The 19,891-nt window shown below is 46.7% G+C and overlaps 1 protein-coding gene across 1 annotated transcript in view; it reads left to right on the top strand.

Annotated features, from left to right (window-relative positions):
* The first annotated feature begins 12,269 nt into the window (after nucleotides 1–12,269).
* Nucleotides 12,270–19,891, top strand: part of LOC135542070 (protein FAM107B-like) — a 50,467-nt gene continuing 42,845 nt past the window's right edge. The window contains exon 1 of the mRNA XM_064968701.1: nucleotides 12,270–12,750. Within this exon, the coding sequence (XP_064824773.1) occupies nucleotides 12,727–12,750 (24 nt within the window). The 5' untranslated portion in view covers nucleotides 12,270–12,726. The remainder of the gene's footprint in view (nucleotides 12,751–19,891) is intronic.

Below are 19,891 nucleotides of genomic sequence, written 5' to 3'. Positions count from 1 at the left end.
TAGACTTTGGAAAATTGGTTGTATAATTTGAACTTTGGTTATTACAATGTATATGTGAAGATGCATTACTGGGGAGGGTTAGGTAGAAGCCGCTGTGTTCCATGATGCACTCCGGTGTACACGCAAATTATTTTGTATTTATCATTCATGAGGGTTTAATGTAACCCCGATGCCTCCACCACATCGTGCTCTAATACCCAACTTTTGAACTTTTGGGGCCAGTTTTTCCAGCGGACCAGCAACCATTTTTTACCCTTTTCTCTCTTTTGATCTAGAATCTCCTCCATGTGAAAGACTTTGTCTTTACCCAACTGTACCTTCTGTAGTTCCTTTTCTTAAAAAGATCCCTCTATAAGCTCCCTGTCTTAATCTTTTAAATTGTAGACAGGGGGTATGCGCGGTAGACATTCGGTAACGGTGAACACCTCATCGCTGTGACCTTGCTCATATTTTTGGTTGAAAACACCCCTCAACTTGGATATACGTACCAAAACCCCCACTATGAATTTCAAGTGTAAAGAAAAATGTTACGGCGAAGGGGGAACAAACCATACAGATTTTTAAAGACTTGAAAAGAGTTTTCAGAAGAGACCTCGGAGGGTTTTATCAGTATACTCTTATGGTAGCTGTTGTTGTACCCCTTTACTAAATCTTGAACTATATCGATATATCCATGCGTGTTGTGAGCTGTAAAATATCCGCTCCTTCAGAGTTCTGTTAAAGCGTTCAACAACTGAAGCATTCAAATCCGAGCCTGTAGCAAAATGTACTATTATTGTGCATCTTCATGAGTTTCTGAAAAGTATTGTTAAAAAAAGTATTTTCCGCCATCAGTCTGCACTTTCTTGGGGGCTCCTCCCTCCTTCAAGACAGAGTCAAAGGCCCGGGTCAACTCTGCCACGCTCTTATTTTGTAAGACCCTTACAAATGCTATTTTAGAAAAAATATCTATAACCGTTAGCATGTAACGATTTCCATGATTTTATCTGCAAGGGCCTGCATGTCACACAGATCCGCCTGAAACTGGGACAAGGGATGAGTAGAAAAAAACTAAATTTCTCGGAAATAGTTTTCATACAGGTTTATGTAGAGTATAAGCATCCTGCTCTGCTAACCACTCATTCACTTGAGCAGCGCTAACCACTACCTGTTTCTTCGGCTATAGCTCTCTGTAAACACTCCTACCCCCATAAGACCCAGGGTTAGAGGGGGTATAATACAGTATATGTTTTTCAACATCTGCTCCACCATCCTTCCTGCCTCTCTGAGGTACAATAATGAGCCACTTTCAAATAAAGACATTTAATTTTCATTTTTGCATTTTTATTTTTGCAAACATCAATTATTACATATACAGATAAATCAGGATTCGTTGCAGGATACTTGTCCCCGTTTTATCAACGATCCAAGCTTGCGAACACCTTGTATATTTGGTTTAGATTTACAGGCTTGTGTCGCTGAATATTTAAAACACACACATCCGCTATATAAGTATATACACAACAAATATGATACATGGTACAATTAAATTGTGTTTCAAACAAATAAAGTAAAATCTTAGACAAGCTTGTTTCTAGTTCTTCAGAATCATCCACAAGACGGGATACCAGTTGTGTCCATTGTAGACTCTCACCCGTATGTCGTACATGATTTGCTCCATTTTTAGCACACGCTCTACATTAGCCCAGGTATTGTGGGTTGTGTAGAACGATACATTGTTCACTTTATTTTCATTGATTTGATGCATCACATTTGTAAGTTCTCTCAAAATAATCATAATCCTCATGATTCGTATATATTAAGCACTTCCTTAGCAGAACAATGCTCTGTCGCTGTTGGCTCTGTACAAAAAGAGTGTCCAACAACTCTAACAGTTTCAATTCCATTAGATCCCAACTTTTAAAAGGAATAAGCATGCACAACCTAAAATCCCGTCAGACCTCTGTCGTTATGTTGTATTAGTTAATATGACGATATATGACGGGTGCATAGCCCGGTGCGGTACATACCAGCTCCGCGTATCGGCCGGGCTAGAGTGAGCATCGAGCCAAGTGCCGTGAAGCTGGCTCTACGCATCTGGTCCCCAGTGCGTCTCCTTGGGCCGGCTTACATGGCACCAGCCTTGCACACGGTGTCCCCGGTCCGCCTGCATAGCCCAGTGCGGGTTATTCCACCTCGCCGCACTGGCAGGGCGACCGGGAGCATTCAACCGGGTAAGGTTGGGCAGGCTCGGTGCTCAAGAGCTCCAGTGCGCCTGCACGGTCCGGTCTATCCGGTACCATCTCCACATACCAATCCTCCGGTGGCAGCCCCCCGCACCAGGCTGTCTCTCCGTCTCATCCCTACAGGTGCTCCCGCCTGTCCAGTGCTGCCGGAGCCTTCCTCCTCTCCAGGGCTGCCGGAGTCTCCCGCCTGTCCAGCGCTGCCAGAGCTTCCACCCCTCAGTCCAGAGGAGCTAGAGCCCCTCATTCCAGAGGCGCCAGAGCTACTCAGTCCAGCGCTGCCAGAGCCTTCCTCTCCAGCGTTCCCGGAGCTTCCCGTCTGCCCAGCGCCATCAGAGTCGCCAGTCTGCCCAGCGCCGCCTGAGCCACCCGTCTGCCCAGCGCCGCCAGTGCCGCCAGTCTGCAAGGAGCCGCCAGCGCCGCCAGTCTGCAAGGAGCCGCCAGTGCCGCCAGTCTGCAAGGAGCCGCCAGTGCCGCCAGTCAGCCAGGGGCCGCCAGTGCCGCCAGTCAGCCAGGGGCCGCCAGTGCCGCCAGTCAGCCCAGAGGCGCCAGAGCCCCTCAGCCCAGAGCCCCTGCCCCTCTGTCCCGAGCTGCCCCTCTGTCCCGAGCTGTACTGTCACGTTCTGACCTTTATTTCCTTTGTTTTGTCATTATTTATTATGGTCAGGGCGTGAGTTGGGGTGGGCAGTCTATGTTTGTTTTTCTATGATTTGGGTATTTCTATGTTTCGGACTAGTATGTTTCTCAATCAGAGGCAGGTGTCATTAGTTGTCTCTGATTGAGAATCATACTTAGGTAGCCTGGGTTTCACTGTGTGTTTGTGGGTGATTGTTCCTGTCTCTGTGTTAGTTTGCACCAGAATAGGCTGTTTCGGTTTTCCACGTTTGTTGTTTTTGTATTATGTTCACGTTTAGTTGTCTTATTAAAAAACATGAATAGTAACCACGCTGTAACGGTTTTCTGTAGGCGAAGGAGAGTCGGACCAAAATGCAGCGTGTAGATTGCGATCCATGTTTAATGAAAAAAAACGTCAAACACGAATCAATACAAATACTACAAAACAAAAAAAGAACGTAACAAAAACCGAAACAGCCTATACTAGTGTAAACTAACATAGAGACAGGAACAAGGACACTAAGGACAATCACCCATGAAACACACAAAGAATATGGCTACCTAAATATGGTTCCCAATCAGAGACAACGATAATCACCTGACTCTGATTGAGAACCGCCTCAGGCAGCCAATGACTATGCTATACACCCCACACAACCCCAAGACGAAACACACCACAAATAAACCCATGTCACACCCTGGCCTGATCCAATAAATGAAGATAAACATAATAAATATAGACCAGGCCGTGACAGAACCCCCCCCCCTAAGGTGCGGACTCCCGGACGCACATCAAAACAGTAGGGAGGGTCCGGGTGGGCGTCTGTCCATGGTGGTGGCTCCGGGTCCGGCGCGGGACGTGGAACCCACTCTATAAATGTCTTTGTCCCCCCTCCTCGCGTCCTAGGATAGTCCACCTTCGCCGCCGACCATGGCCTAGTAGTCCTCACCCAGAATCCCACTGGACTGAGAGGAAGCCCAGCACTGAGAGGAAGCTCAGCCAGGTATTTGGATACGGCAGATCCTGACTGGTTGACAGTTCTGGCAGATCCTGACTGACTGGCAGATCCGGAAGAGTCTGGCTGACTGGCGGATCTGAAAGAGTCTGGCTGACTGGCAGATCTGGAAAAGTCTGGCTGACTGACGTATCTGGCTGCTCCATGCTGACTGGCGGCTCTGGCTGCTCCATGTAGACTGACAGCTCTGGCGGCTTCTTGCAGACTGACAGCTCTGGCTGCTCCATGCAGACTGGCGGCTCCATGCAGACTGACAGCTCCTTGCAGACTGACAGCTCCTTGTAGACTGGCAGTTCCTTGCAGACTGACAGCTCCATGCAGACTGGCAGTTCCGGGTGTTCAATGCAGACTGACAGCTCAATGCAGACTGGCAGCTCCGGCTGTTCCATGAAGACTGAAAGCTCTGGCTGCTCCATGTAGACTGACAGCTCTGGCTGCTCCATGTAGACTGACAGCTCTGGCTGCTCCATGTTGACTGACAGCTCTGGCTGCTCCATGCAGACTGACAGCTCTGGCTGCTCCATGCAGACTGACAGCTCGGGCTGCGCTAAACAGGCGGGAGACTCCAGCAGCGCTGTAGAGGAGGAAGGCTCTGGCTGCGCTAAACAAATCAAATCAAAGCAAATCAAATGTTATTTGTCACATACACATGGTTAGCAGATGTTAATGTGAGTGTAGCGAAATGCTTGTGCTTCTAGTTCCGACAATGCAGTAATAACCAACAAGTAATCTAACTAACAATTCCTAAACTACTGTCTTATACACAGTGTAAGGGGATAAAGAATATGTACATAAGGATATATGAATGAGTGATGGTACAGAGCAGCATAGGCAAGATACAGTAGATGGTATCGAGTACAGTATATACATATGAGATGAGTATGTAAACAAAGTGGCATAGTTAAAGTGGCTAGTGATACATGTATTACATAAGGATGCAGTCGATGATATAGAGTACAGTATATACGTATGCATATATGATGAATAATGTAGGGTAAGTAACATTATATAAGGTAGCATTGTTTAAAGTGGCTAGTGATATATTTACATCATTTCCCATCAATTCCCATTATTAAAGTCGCTGGAGTTGAGTCAGTGTCAGTGTGTTGGCAGCAGCCACTCAATGTTAGTGGTGGCTGTTTAACAGTCTGATGGCCTTGAGATAGAAGCTGTTTTTCAGTCTCTCGGTCCCAGCTTTGATGCACCTGTACTGACCTCGCCTACTGGTTGATAGCGGGGTGAACAGGCAGTGGCTCGGGTGGTTGGTGTCCTTGATGGTCTTTATGGCCTTCCTGTAACATTGGGTGGTGTAGGTCTCCTGGAGGGCAGGTAGTTTGCCCCCGGTGATGCGTTGTGCAGACCTCACTACCCTCTGGAGAGCCTTACGGTTGAGGGCGGAGCAGTTGCTGTACCAGGCGGTGATACAGCCCGCCAGGATGCTCTTGATTGTGCATCTGTATAAGTTTGTGAGTGCTTTTGGTGAGAGAGAGAAAACAGGCGTGAGACTCCAGCAGCGCAGCAGAGGAGGAAGGCTCTGGCTGCGCTAAACAAGCGGGAGACTCCAGCAGCGCTGTAGAGGAGGAAGGCTCTGACAGCGCTGAACAGGCGGGAGGCTCCTGTAGCGCAGGAGAGGCGAGGCGCACTGTAGGCCTGATGCGTGGTGCTGGCACTGGTGATACTGGGCCGAGGACACGCACAGGAAGCCTGGTGCGTGGAGCTGCCACCGGAGGGCTGGTGTGTGGAGGTGGCACAGGATGGGCTAGACCGTGAAGGCGTACTGGAGATCTTGAGAGCAGTGTTGGCACAGGACGTGCAAGGCTAGGGATGTGCACAGGAGGCCTGGTGCGTGAGGCTGGCACCTCAGGACGAGCAGGTCTGACTCCTGACTCTGCCACACTCTCTCTAAGCCCCTCCCCCCCCCCAAGACATTTTTGGGGCTGACTCTCGGGCTTCCACCCGCGTCGCCGCGCTGCCTCCTCATACCAGCGTCTCTCAGCTCTCTCCGCCTCCAGGTCTTCTTTGGGGCGGCGATATTCTCCAGGCTGATCCCAGGGTCCTTCTCCGAACAATTCGTCCTCCCATGTCCATTCCTCTCTTTGCTGCACCTGCCTGTTGACACGTTGCTTAGTCCGTTTGTGGTGGGTGATTCTGTAACGGTTTTCTGTAGGTGAAGGAGAGTCGGACCAAAATGCAGCGTGTAGATTGCGATCCATGTTTAATGAAAAAACGTAAAACACGAATCAATACAAATACTACAAAACAAAAAAAGAACGTAACAAAAACCGAAACAGCCTATACTAGTGTAAACTAACATAGAGACAGGAACAAGGACACTAAGGACAATCACCAACGAAACACACAAAGAATATGGCTGCCTAAATATGGTTCCCAATCAGAGACAACGATAATCACCTGACTCTGATTGAGAACCGCCTCAGGCAGCCATTGACTATGCTCTACCCCCCACACAACCCCAAGACGAAACACACCACAAATAAACCCATGTCACACCCTGGCCTGACCCAATAAATGAAGATTAACATAATAAATACAGACCAGGGCGTGACACACGCTGCAATTTGGTCCTCCTCTCCTTCAACTCAAGAAAACCGTTACACGATATATGTTGCTCATCGAATGTTTATAAGTTTCTAATTGCGTGATTAACCTGTGGCACCATGGGAAAATACGTTTTTATTGAGTTTCTATTTCCCAAATTAACTCAAAGAATATCATAATATCGATTTTACAACAGCCGCTAATTAATCATTTACCTCTTCAATCTCGTTCTGAACGTCGTATAATCCGGGAATCTGCACGGACCCGGGTCTCACCAATGAGTTCGTTCCACACCAATCTTAGTTGAACATTTATTTACTAGAAAGCTAAAATGATGATAAAAGATACACATCCACAACAACAAAAAACACATTCTAGGCTATTGATTAGAACTTAGTGTAACAGGCCAAGACAATATGGCGCGTTACCCAAAATGGGGATTTAAAAGCGAGAGAAAAAAGAGAAAGTACACGAGAGAAATTTACATTTGGGTGAATTTGTCAGCGATGCTTATTCTAAACCCTAGCCTTGCCCCAAACTGCTGCTCTTATTGGTCAGAATATAATGATGTAATTACGTGGGGAAGGTCTCTGTGGATTCTCCGCGTGTACCGTTCAGGCTGCTCAATGACACACTTCTCCGGTGCACCTCTCTGGTCGTCCTCACGATGTCAGTGTCCTTTTGGCTTAGGAGTCTGTTTCCTCGCCCTTGTTCTGGAAGGGCTCTTCGGAGGACAGACTGCTCTGTAGCTCAGAGCTCACAGCGTTGGAATGAAACAGTGTAGATACCACAATTTAATGGGAAGTGGAAGCTAGGTGGTTCGACTTGAATTCACCCGCTTAGACATATCTACTGATCTGTAGCTTGGGTAGAAAAAGATTTCTTTGTCTTCAAACTTGCGTTGTGTTTTGGGTTCGTTGACCTTTTAGACCTCGGCTGCAGCTTGGGTCACTTAGTCTGATCTGTTCATTCTTTACTCACAGGTTTATACCCTTGTGTCAGAAGTGGGCGTTATCGCCTTTAGGGCCCTTCTCTGGGTGTACCAAGTTATAGGCAAGGTCTAGATTTTATTCAAATCCAATTTTAGACAACTAACTTCACATTTCATCTGTACCAAAACATTCTCTTTGATTTGGACATTTTCCATGCAATGTATAAGCATCAAACATATGTATACTAGGTAAACTGTTGACGTTACAATCTTTTCGTAATAACGTCATCTATTAACCTTTAATAACAAAACAAAAATGATATACATTTTCATATTCTATCTATCGTCATGACCACCATTGTGGCTGACGGAAAACATTGTTCCAAAGTCCCTTTATTTCATGTTTAATGTTCTGAGTCTGGTTCTCCATAGTAACAGGACAAAAGGAATTTGTCGGTGACCTAAGATTTACCAGGGGCGTGAGGGGTCATAAAACCCCCAGATCTCTCCCCCTCTGTTGGGGTTGAGAGATAATCTGTAGAGTTGTGGTCTCCTGTAACCTGACCTGATCAGGACCGTCATTACACCTCCATCACAAATGTTTTGGTTGCGGGTTTCCTCGTTGCTGATATAGAACTCCACGCATCCACATGGAAGTCCATTCTTTCTTTGTATTTTCACCCGGTGAAATACTCTTCCTGAGGTGTCAGGGGTACCTTCCCAACGGGTCTCATAGCCCGTGAACACGCTATACCCCTTTGTGATAACTCTCAGTTCGGGACACACAACCTTGCCGAAAACCGGCCAGTCTTCAAGCCCGTAGTCCACTGCTAAAGTGTGGTCTGTATATTCTTCTCCTTCGGATACAGTATATAGTTTCACTCTACAGGCCTGGTAATCAAACTGATACCCCCATTGCTGTCCATTAGAAATCATCACTTGATCTTTCAGCGCAGTTGCGGGCGGTAAACTGCTTTTAGGCACGTCATATATTGTTGCTTGATACTTGGCCTTTTCTCTATGTTTCAGCCGCGGTCCTGCTTCTGTTGTTAATGTCATCACTGCTTTGCCACTGATCACAAAATCCATGTTTATTTTTAAAATCTTGTTTAGTGGTCTGGGACCGCATGTGTTGTTCTGGGCCTTATTTATAATGCATCTGCCGCCAACACTATACCCCCCCAGACATTCCTGCTTCATAGGCAACAACCATAAGGGCAATAAAATATGGTGAGTGTGGGGCCATACTCTTGAAATGTTCAAACACCTCCCCGCCCCCTCCCCTCCCCCCAGTTCAACGAGGTCCCTACACATCAATCATCATGACAACTCCAAAGGAATAGATGCAATATAGCCATAAAATAACACACACTCTAACATTCGACAATAGGAACAGAATGCCCCTTTTTGGGCATGTACGCGTCATCCGGACATAGGGTCATAAATCAAACTTTATTCTTTATTCTTCTGTCGAAGACATCCTTTCTGTGCTGAGATCCCAACGTACAGAACTCAACATCAAACGAGATGGCATTAACTCTCAGCTCAGAGCGATAGGGGGCAAGGTGACAACCCTGGAAAATGCCTTTGCCTGACATTAACAACAAGATAACCATCAACAACCTGGATTAGGCAGAGGGGCAAATCCTATTCATGGAAAACTCACTGGCAGACGCCATGGAAACAATAGCATCTGCTAAAAAGGAAATAGAGCATGTGGAAGAGAAAACAGAGGACCAGGAAAATAGGGGGAGAATGAATAAATGTTTTATTAACTTCTTATGGCTGCAGGGGAAGTATTGAGTAGCTTGGATGAAAGGTGCACAGAGGTGCCCCATCGTAAATGGCCTGCTCCTCAGTCATAGTTGCTAATATTTGCATATTATTATTAGTATTGGATAGGAAACCCTCTGAAGTTCCTAAAACTGTTTGAATTGTGTCTGTGAGTATAACATAACTCATATAGCAGGCAAAAACCTGAGATATTCCACTTCCTGCTTGGATGTTTTCTGTGTGTGGCAGATTTTCAACCAAGCTCTCATTGAAATTACAGCGAGATATGGATGAGTTTCCACTTCCTACGCCTTCCACTAGATGTCAACAGTCAATAGAACTTTGTCTGATGTCTACCCGGCAGGGTTCCTAGTGGTTTGAGCATTGGACTAGTACCCGAAAGGTTGCAAGTTCAAATCCCCGAGCTGACAAGGTACAAAATCTGTCGTTTTGCCCCTGAACAGGCAGTTAACCCACTGTTCCTAGGCCATCATTGAAAATAAGAATTTGTTCTTAACTGACTTGCCTAGTAAAATAAAGGTAAAATTATGTGAAGGGGGGGTCAAATGAGATAGGAAATAGTCACCACTGCCATGAGTTGACCATGCTTTCACCATGCGTGTTCACACGGGAAGGACCTGTGTTCTACCGCTCATCTGAAGTCATTCTAATTCTTCGGTTGGAAAGTTATTCAAGATGTAAACAACTTTCTAAAGATTGATTCAGTACATCGTTTGACATGTTTCTAATGACTGTTACGGTACGTTTGGACATTTCTTCATGTTATAGTGGACCCGCTTTGTGACTTTGGAATTGTTTACCAAACGCGCTAACCACAGTAGCTAATTGGACATAAATAACGGACATTTATGAACAAATCAAGCATTTATTGTGGACCTGGGATTCCTAGGACTGCATTCTAATGAAGTTCATCAAAGGTAAGAAAACATTTATCATGTATTTTCAGGTTTCTGTTGACTCCAACATGGCGGCTAATTTGGCGATTGTTCTGAGCTCTGTCACAGATTATTGCATGGGTTGCTTTTTCTGAAATATTTTTTTTAAATCTGACACAGCGGTTGCATTAACCTGGCTGAAAAAGAAGAAGGAAACATGCCACTGATCCGCTACCTGCAAGACAAACTTCGTAGTGGCTCCACCTGTCCACCGACAAGCCTATAAAACTCGAGAGAGAGAGAGAGAGAGAGAGAGAGAGAGAGAGAGAGAGAGAGAGAGAGAGAGAGAGAGAGAGAGAGAGAGAGAGAGAGAGAGAGAGAGAGAGAGAGAGAGAGAGAGAGAGAGAGAGAGAGAGAGAGAGAGAGAGAGAGAGAGAGAGAGAGAGAGAGAGCTCACCGAGCACAATCACCATACGTTTCCTGAGATTCACCGAAAAGGAGTGAGTCCTACAGGCGGCAGAAATCAACACCATTATAGTAGGAAAGCCCAACTAATTTACACCGGGACCTGTCAGCTGGAATATGCTGAAAGCACTGAAAGTTTGACAAGGTTAAGAAACACTCCATTGACCGAGGCATCATCAGGGGATGATCGAGCTCAGGATTCTTCACCAAGAAGCCCTGCGACACTTCAAAACTCCCGAAATGGCGTAACATTTTTTGAAGGACAGTCCTGCCAACTGAGAAATGGAACAATGACTAAAAGCGATTACTGTTATTACTAATGGAGGTAAGACAATATATAGTTGCCATCCAATGACCCCCCCCTGCCCCGATAAATGTCTTTATAGGCGTCTAATATTTATTTTCTTTTAGCTGAGAGAGGAATAGGCCCTATAGCCTAACCTAGGCCTACTAACGTAACCCCTGTTATCTTGTCTGTAGAACAAATTGACTAGTTGGCAGACAAAGTGATCAGATACTGTGAATTTATATTTGGCCTATTTGTTTTGCTGTTGTTGTATTTATCATTGACACATCTACAGACCTAACGAGAGGCTGTGTGTCCATTATCTCCATGCCGCCTAACAAGTCCCCAGGCCCAGACTGATTTTCCAGAGAGTTTTACGAAGCTTTTTGGCCCCAGTTTAGCTGTATTTTCATTCCAATGATGGATGAATTTAGCAAAAACGGAGCTCTCCCAGACTCAGCCCGACTTACAGTGTTGCTCAAAAAAGACAAGAACCCTCTATCATCCTCGTCCTTTCTGTAACGGTTTTCTTGACTTGAAGGAGAGGCGGACCAAAATGCAGCGTGGTTTCTATTCATAGAAATACCCAAATCATAGAAAAACAAACATAGACTGCCCACCCCAACTCACGCCCTGACCATACTAAATAATGACAAAACAAAGGAAATAAAGGTCAGAACATGACACTTTCAGCCCATAAACTTGTTGGATTTTGACAAAAAAATGATTACCAGATTGTTCGCCAAAAGACTAAACACTTTTCTTCCCAAAATAATAAAAGCGGACCAAACTGGATTTATTAGAAACAAGTACTCTTCTGATAACATTCACTGTTTTTTTTCCATATTATAGACCACGTAAACGCACAGAAGACCCCTGTCCTGCTGGCTTCACTGGATGCTGAGAAGGAATTTGACAGGATGGAGTGGAGCTTTCTATTCTCCATCTTAGAAAAGTTCAATATGGGCCCAAACTGAATCCAGTAGTACGTTAGAATGCTTTCCCTGGGACACTTGCCCGATTTGTGGCAGCTGCTCCTAGTGGCCAAGTTCTCAGACAGGGACGACACTCAGAACCTAGGACTGTATTTCAGTCAGTAAACGACAGACGAGGGAGTAAATAAGGGCATAAGCGTGGGAACAACTTTCTGGAATTAAATGCAGCTCTAGCAGATCCTGAGAAGGTCAACCTAAAGAGGTGAGAAGCAGAAAAGACCATAACAAACAATTATAAACTCCCACAAACACTCACACACCTAGGCATGGTCCGTCCAGCCCAGTGATTTCCAGCTCCTGGTAGTAGCCAGGGGGATGACTGGAGACATAGCGACAGTGACAACCGTGGCTGTGCTTTCTTCCTGGGTTCCTGCACTGTCAGGTCCAATTAGCATAATCCCCCCCTACTGTCCTTAAGTCTGCTAAGAGTGGGGAGTCAGCCAGTAACAGGTGGCTGAGAAGGGTCCGCTCTTGTACAATGGCCATGCTCAGACACATGCTCACTCACACACATACAGTACATACACACACACAGACGCACACTACCCAGCCGTCTCATTCTTACTCTCCCTCTCTTTATACAATCTCACTTATAGCATGACCTTGCAATAGTTGAGGTTTGATTTGTGGAGTTATGGATCCCTCCTTAACCAGCCAGGACAGCCAGTCTTGAGGAGCACCTTGTGAACTAGCCTTGTCTGGAGTATAGTACAGCACCCCTGTCTGTTGTGGTCAGCGTGCCAGAGGGAGAGCTAGGAGGCCCCTCTTCTCTACCATTCATCTGCTCCCTCCCTGGAGCAGGCAGGCAGGGTGGACAGAGCAGAGCTGAGGGAGATCCTGGAGCCTGACCCTGCCTGGAGGAGTAGAGGGACGTAGGTGAGGGAGTGGTGAGGGAGACCCAAACTGTGGTGAGGGAGACCCAAAAGAGCCACATCTGGCCGGGCATACAGACCTCTACATGCAGGAGCATGGGGGCATCTTATTCAAAGAAAGTAAGTTGGCTTCCTCTTCTAAGACGGGCTGGAGTTGCTGTTCAACACTTAATATGTCTTACTATACTGCCTCAATGCATCTTGTTAACTAACCCTAGATATGTTTGGTTGCTTATTTATTGATTTACCTGTTGGGGGTGTAGGGTAGGTATGAGAGGGAATCACATTCATTGGCCTTTGATCTAGACTACTTGTAACTAAAGCTATGGTATTTAATTTGCTGAAAACATTATTTATTTGAAGACTCATTATAAAGAACCAAGAACGCCTTTTGCAGACAATCTCTTTAATGGCTTAGAAGAGACAGAAATACCTGTGTCTGTTTGCTATAATACCATGTTCAGTATAGTAACTGTGGACTTTACAGACTAACAAATTAATTGAATCACTTGGCTGAACATCACACAGAACATAAGCAACTTTTACTAGTCAGCCTTGAAATATGTGATATTAGCTGTTTGAATGGCAGGATTAGCAACCTTGACCTTTCCATTGTTTACCGTCACACATCCATGCATGAATGTAACTGTGGATAATACTGGGCATGAAGGCATGCATAGAGAATATAAATTCTGCAAATACTCCAGAGGTTTCTGATTAACTAGGGAACTTCATTGTTGGCCATTGAGCAAGCGACCATGTCCAATAGAGTATGCATAGGGCTGCATTCACAAACATTTGAACTATGGGGTGGGACGCGCCTGTTTGAGGGTGTGGATCAGGTTGTGTTACCATGGAGCCAGTGGATGACAGCTGACAGCTGGGGTTCCCAGAGGGTTACTAGAGCATTATGGGATGCATGTGTCCTCTCATCGCCCTAGGGGCCTGTGTCATAACTAAGGGGAATTTATGACCGAGTCAGATTAATGGGCGTATGTCTGACTGTAATTCACACAGCATCTATTTATGTGCTATGGTGAAGCCAGCCTGGAGTCAACATGTATTCATGTGGAAGAACAGGGAAAAGAAAAGTGCAAAAGTTAGGAAGTTTGTCATAAGAGAAAACATATTACAATATCACCTATATCAGACACCTACAGTCTGTTGCAGATTTTTCTGCATAGCTATGTTTACCATACCATTGTCACCAAGTAAGGGAAAAAGGTATACACACCACATACAAATAGTCTTATACTGTGATGAAATACAACCATCATAGGACTAGAATATTTACTCCATAACATTCACGGATCTCAACACAGTGTGACTGTATCTTCAGCTATCTCTTCCCATCTTTACAAATTAAATGACTCAACCTTGCCCAATATCACCAGCATTTTAACTGCATAGTCCCAATCCGAATTACCCCCATGGGTGTTATGGCCCAAATGCAGCAAGAATTTTTGTAAAACAACGTTAGAAGTGAGGCATTAAGAAACATACTCACTCTGTATTATGTGCCTCTTTACAGAAGCTAAGGGGGCATTATAATGAGGAAATTATGCTCTAATTCATTTTTTAAAGCAATGTTCCTTATTATTAACGGGTTACATAACAGAATACACTTCAGTAGACAACCTGCTATAACATGATTGATTCAGTCTAACCCTTTTGTTTTGATCTCTCCCAATTCTTTCTCATAAGATGGCTAGGGTTTTTTGACATTATTTTGACAGGGAGTCAATGCTGAGACCAAGTTCTCTTGTCCAGATGAGGCCTGTATAGCAACACAATACACATCAAAATTCAATGAACACATTAAAGTAACAATCATATACACATTAAAATACATGTTATAATACACAGCAATACACAAAAGGCAGAACACCATCATAACAAATTATGTTAGGTCCTCTAACAACCATCTGAAATGTACCAATTCCTCCAATTTTAAAGTGTACTATAGATCATTCGAAATGTAAGGTGCAAAAAAACTTTCAGATCTACCCAACTCACTGGTGGTTGAAGGCTCTCTTATAGGGTATATAGTGCCTTAATAAAGTATTAATATGACTTGACATATTATACTTTTTGCTGTTACAGCCTTAATTCAAAATGTATTAACTTTATTTTTTCTCACCCAACTAGACACAATACCCCATAATAACAAAGTGAAAACATGTTTTTAGAAATGTTAGCTGATTTTGTCAGGACCCGGTTACGAACCTGGGTCTCCGGAGTGAGAAACAGTCACTTAACCAACTGAGCCACGAATAGTCACCAAAACCCAGAAGATGAGGCAGACACAGCAGTACTTAAGACGGTGTATTTAATTAAGTAAAAAGGAGAAGTCCTTAAATACAAAAATGGCAAATCCAAAAGGTGGTAGGAATAGCACAAAAAAGCCTCAAGAGACACTCAAAAACAAAAACAGAATTCCACAAGAGCATCCACCAGAATCGACAAGAAAACACAGAACACTAGGGCTGGGTGCTAACATACAAACACAGAGCACAGAAATGAGGGAAACTAAGGGTTTAAATACAATCAGGGAAAACGAGGTACAGGTGCAAATAATAATGGGGAACAAGGGAAAAAACATAAGGTCAAAAAGCACAATGGGGGCATCTAGTGACCAAAACCAGGAACAACCCTGGCCAAATCCTGACAGAATCCCCCTAGGAACGGCTCCTGACGTTCCTACCAGCTCTCTCAGGGTGGAGGGCCCTGAACTGACGAATGAGGTCAGGATCCAGGATGTCTTTGGCAGGAACCCAGGAGCGCTCCTCGGGACCGTAGCCTTCCCAGTCCACCAGATACTGCCAGGACCGCTGCACCCGGCGGGAATCCAGTATCCGATGGACGGTATAAGCCGGCTGGCCTCCAATGACACGAGGCGGAGGGGGAGGTCTGTCTGCCGGGACAAGGGGAGAAAAAACAACAGGTTTTAACAATGAAATGTGAAATGTGGGATTAATCTTAAGGGATCTGGGTAAGTGTAGGCGATAAGAAACTGGGTTAACTCTCCTAGCAACCTTGAAGGGACCGATGTATTTTTGGGACAGCTTGCGAGACTCCACCCGTAGAGGTAAGTTTCTTGTGGAGAGCCAGACTCTCTGGCCGGGGCGCAGGGTAGGCCCGGGACGGCGACGTCTGTTGGCTTGTTGTTGGTACCTCTGTGAGGAACGCATAAGATTAAGACGGGTCTTCCTCCACATAAGCCGACAGCGTCTGACGAACTTCAAGGCTGAAGGCACTCTGACTTCTGCCTCCTAGTCCGGGAACAATGGAGGAGCATAGCCAAACTGACACTCGTGCGGGGACATACCAGTGGAGGAGGAGCGCAAGGTGTTGTGCGCGTATTCGGCCCAAACAATAAAGGATGACCATGTGGACGGGTTGTCACGAGTCATACATCGGAGGGTGGTTTCCAGCTCTTGATTCATCCTCTCTGTTTGGCCGTTGGATTCCGGATGGTACCCTGAAGATAGACTGGCAGAAGCCCCCATGAGTTGGCAGAAGGCCTTCCAAAACCTTGAGGCGAACTGGGGACCTCTGTCAGAAACCATATCTTGAGGAATGCCGAAGACTCGGAACACATGATTAATTACCAACTCAGCCGTTTCCTTGGCAGAAGGTAACTTAGTCAGAGGGACGAACCTGGCTGCCTTTGAAAACCTGTCGATTATGACTAGGATAGTAGTATTGCCATGGGATGGAGGAAGTCCAGTAATAAAGTCCAATGAGATATGGGACCAGGGTCTGTGGGGAACAGGTAAAGGGTGAAGGAGTCCTTGAGGGCGGAGGTGAGAAGATTTGCCCTGGCAGCACACGGGACAGGCATTGACGAAAGTGGCAACGTCTTCTCTTATGGTAGGCCACCAGAACTTACGCTGGATGAACTCCAAGGTGCGACCTACGCCCGGATGACAGGTGAGGCGAGAGGAGTGCCCCCACAGAAGGACCTGAGTCCTCACTGCCTTGGGGACAAACAACCGATTGGCAGGACCTCCTTTCGGGTCCGGTTCGCTAGCTTGAGCACGTCTCACGGTATCCTCAACTTGCCACGAGATCGGAGCCACAATCTTAGCAGCAGGAAGGACAGGCATGTCCGTGTCATCTCGAATGGCAGGAGCGTAGACTCGGGACAGGGCATCCGGTTTGAGATTCTTCGAGCCGGGCCGATAGGTGAGGATAAACTGGAATCGATTGAAGAAAAGAGACCATCTAGCTTGTCTAGAGTTCAACCGCTTCGCCTGCTGGATATACTCCAGATTTTTGTGGTCCGTAAGCACTTGAAACGGGTGAGAAGCCCCCTCGAGCCAGTGTCTCCATTCCTTCAATGCCATCTTAACCGCTAGGAGTTCACGATCCCCCACATCGTAGTTCCTCTCAGTCGGGGTAAGCCGGTGTGAGAAGAAAGCGCACGGATGAAGCTTCTTGTCTTCACCCCTCTGAGACAGGACAGCTCCAACACCAACCTCTGATGCGTCTACCTCCACCACAAATGGTTCATCCGTAGTCGGTAGTATCAGGATGGGAGCAGAGAGAACGCGCTGCTTGAGTCCTTGGAAGGCCGTCTCAGCTTCTCTTCCCCACAAAAACCTTGCATTGCCACCCTTGGTTAAAGCTGAGAGAGGGGCTGCCACCAAGCTGAAGTTCTTGATGAACTTGCGGTAAAAGTTTGTGAAGCCCAGGAAACGGTGAACTTCCTTAACGGATTTGGGGGTGGGCCAATCCGCTACCGCCCCTACCTTCCTGGGGTCCATTTGGACTCGACCGGGTTCCACTACAAATCCCAGGAATTGTACTCGGGATGAATGGAATTCACATTTTTCCGGCTTAACGTACAGATGGCTGTCCAGGAGGCGTTTGAGTACTTGTCTGACATGCTTAGTGTGTTCTTGAAGGGAGCTCGAAAAGATGAGGATGTCATCCAAGTAAACGAACACAAAAATGTTAAGCATATCCCTAAGCACATCGTTTATGAGCGCTTGGAACACCGCTGGGGCGTTGGTCAGGCCGAAGGGCATCACCAAGTATTCATAGTGACCAGTAGGCGTGTTGAAAGCGGTCTTCCACTCGTCACCAGGTCTGATCCGCACAAGATGGTATGCGTTCTGCAGGTCAAGCTTAGTGAAAACAACTGCTTCCTGGAGCAGCTCGAAGGCTGTGGCCATAAGGGGTAGCGGGTAACGGTTACGGACGGTTATGGCATTGAGTCCCCGGTAGTCGATGCAAGGACGTAATCCACCGTCTTTCTTGGCCACAAAGAAAAACCCTGCTCCCGCCGGGGAGGTGGATGGACGCATGAGGCCTGCTTCCAGAGCGTTCTTGATGTAGGTATCCATAGCAGCTCGTTCGGGTGGAGATAGGGAAAAGATCCGACCCCTGGGGGGGCAAGTGCCCGGAAACAGGTCGATGGGGCAATCGTAAGGTCTATGGGGTGGTAGCATGGTGGCCCTCTGTTTGCTAAACACCAGTTTGAGGTCATGGTAATACTCGGGAACTCGGGTCAGGTCGATGGATTCTAAAGACTCGGGAGTAGAACTCGGGGAATTCTGGAAAATACAAGTAGCTTGGCACGTAGGACCCCACTGCTTGATAGTGCCCACAGACCAGTCGATGTGAGGGTTATGGCTGTGAAGCCAGGGGTATCCAAGGACGAGAGGGAACTCGGAACAGGAGATCAAATGAAAGTTCATCAATTCCTGGTGTTGTGAAACTGAAAGTCGCAAGGAGGTAGTGACATGAGTGACAAGTCCAGATCCCAAAGGGCTTCCATCCAATGTAGTGACCCTCATGGGTTCACTTAGAGGTTCAGAGGGAACGCCATTCTCCTTCGCCCAGACACCATCCATGAAGTTACCTGCGGCTCCAGAGTCTACCAAGGCTTGAAGATGAAGCTTGTGGTTGTCCCAGGAGAGGGTGACTGGAATGAGCAGACGGGAGTTGGACGGATGGGAGGAGGTTATGTTTCCCGTTACAGTTCCCCCGGTCTGTACGGGACAGAGCGTTTCCCTGGAGCCCGGGACACGTGGAACGGAAATGGCCCGGTTTGCCGCAATATAGACAGCGTCGCTCCCTCATCCGGCGGTCTCTCTCAGCCTGGGAGATGCGTCCAATCTGCATGGGTTCCGATGGAGCCAGCGAGGATAAAGGTGGGGACTCGGAGCTGGGACTGATAGGGGCTAGAGGTCTACGGTTGAGTTCTCTCTCTCAGACGCTGGTCAATGCGTGAGGCCAACTTGATCAGGGACTCGAGATTGTCCGGTGGTTCCCGAGTGGCCAGTTCATCTTGGATAGTGTCGGAAAGGCCTTTCAGAAAGCACACCGTGAGCGCCTCGTTGTTCAAGCCACTTGCTGCTGCCACCGTGCGGAACTGGATGGCATAGTCCGTCACGCTGCGCCAACCTTGGTGGAGAGTCAGGAGCTATTTGGCTGAGTCAGAACCACTGCTTGGGCCTTGAAACACTCGTTTGAATTCCTCAGCAAAGGCAGAGTAGCTGGCACAGCAGGAACTATGGGCATCCCACACAGCAGTAGCCCAGGCCAGGGCTTTTTCCGACAGCAGGGTGATGATATAAGCGATCTTAGACCGGTCGGTGGGAAACGACGAGGGTTGTAGCTCAAAGGAGAGAGAACATTGGGTGAGAAACACTTTACAAGCACTTGGATCACCTGAGAACCGTTGGGGAGGTGGAAGACGAGGTTCAGCCAGGGGGTTAACTGCCATGGGTACGTGAATCTGAGGTACTGGGACGGGAACTGTTGCCGGGGTAAGACGATCAGATATTTGCTTAATGGAAGTCAGCATCTCTGACAGAAGATGAGAATGTCTAGCCATTAAGGCCTCTTGCTGAACCAGGGCGGCTTCGTGGCGTTGGACAGTCTCCTGGTGGTGGGACAGCATGGCAAAAGGTCCTGGGAACTGGCTGCCTCTGGGTTCATTTTGGCTCTGTGTTTCTGTCAGGACCCGGTTACGAACCTGGGTCTCCGGAGTGAGAAACAGTCACTTAGCCAACTGAGCCACGAATAGTCAGCAGAACCCAGAAGATGAGGCAGACACAGCAGTACTTAAGACGGTGTATTTAATTAAGTAAAAAGGAGAAGTCCTTAAATACAAAAATGGCAAATCCAAAAGGTGGTAGGAATAGCACAAAAAAGCCTCAAGAGACACTCAAAAACAAAAACAGAATTCCACAAGAGCATCCACCGGAATCGACAAGAAAACACAGAACACTAGGGCTGGGTGCTAACA

This window comes from Oncorhynchus masou, chromosome 6 (assembly GCF_036934945.1).
Source record: "Oncorhynchus masou masou isolate Uvic2021 chromosome 6, UVic_Omas_1.1, whole genome shotgun sequence".
Classification (NCBI taxonomy): Eukaryota; Metazoa; Chordata; class Actinopteri; order Salmoniformes; family Salmonidae; genus Oncorhynchus; species Oncorhynchus masou.
The sequence above is the reverse complement of the archived record's forward strand: the minus strand, read 5'-3'. Positions and strand labels throughout refer to the sequence as shown.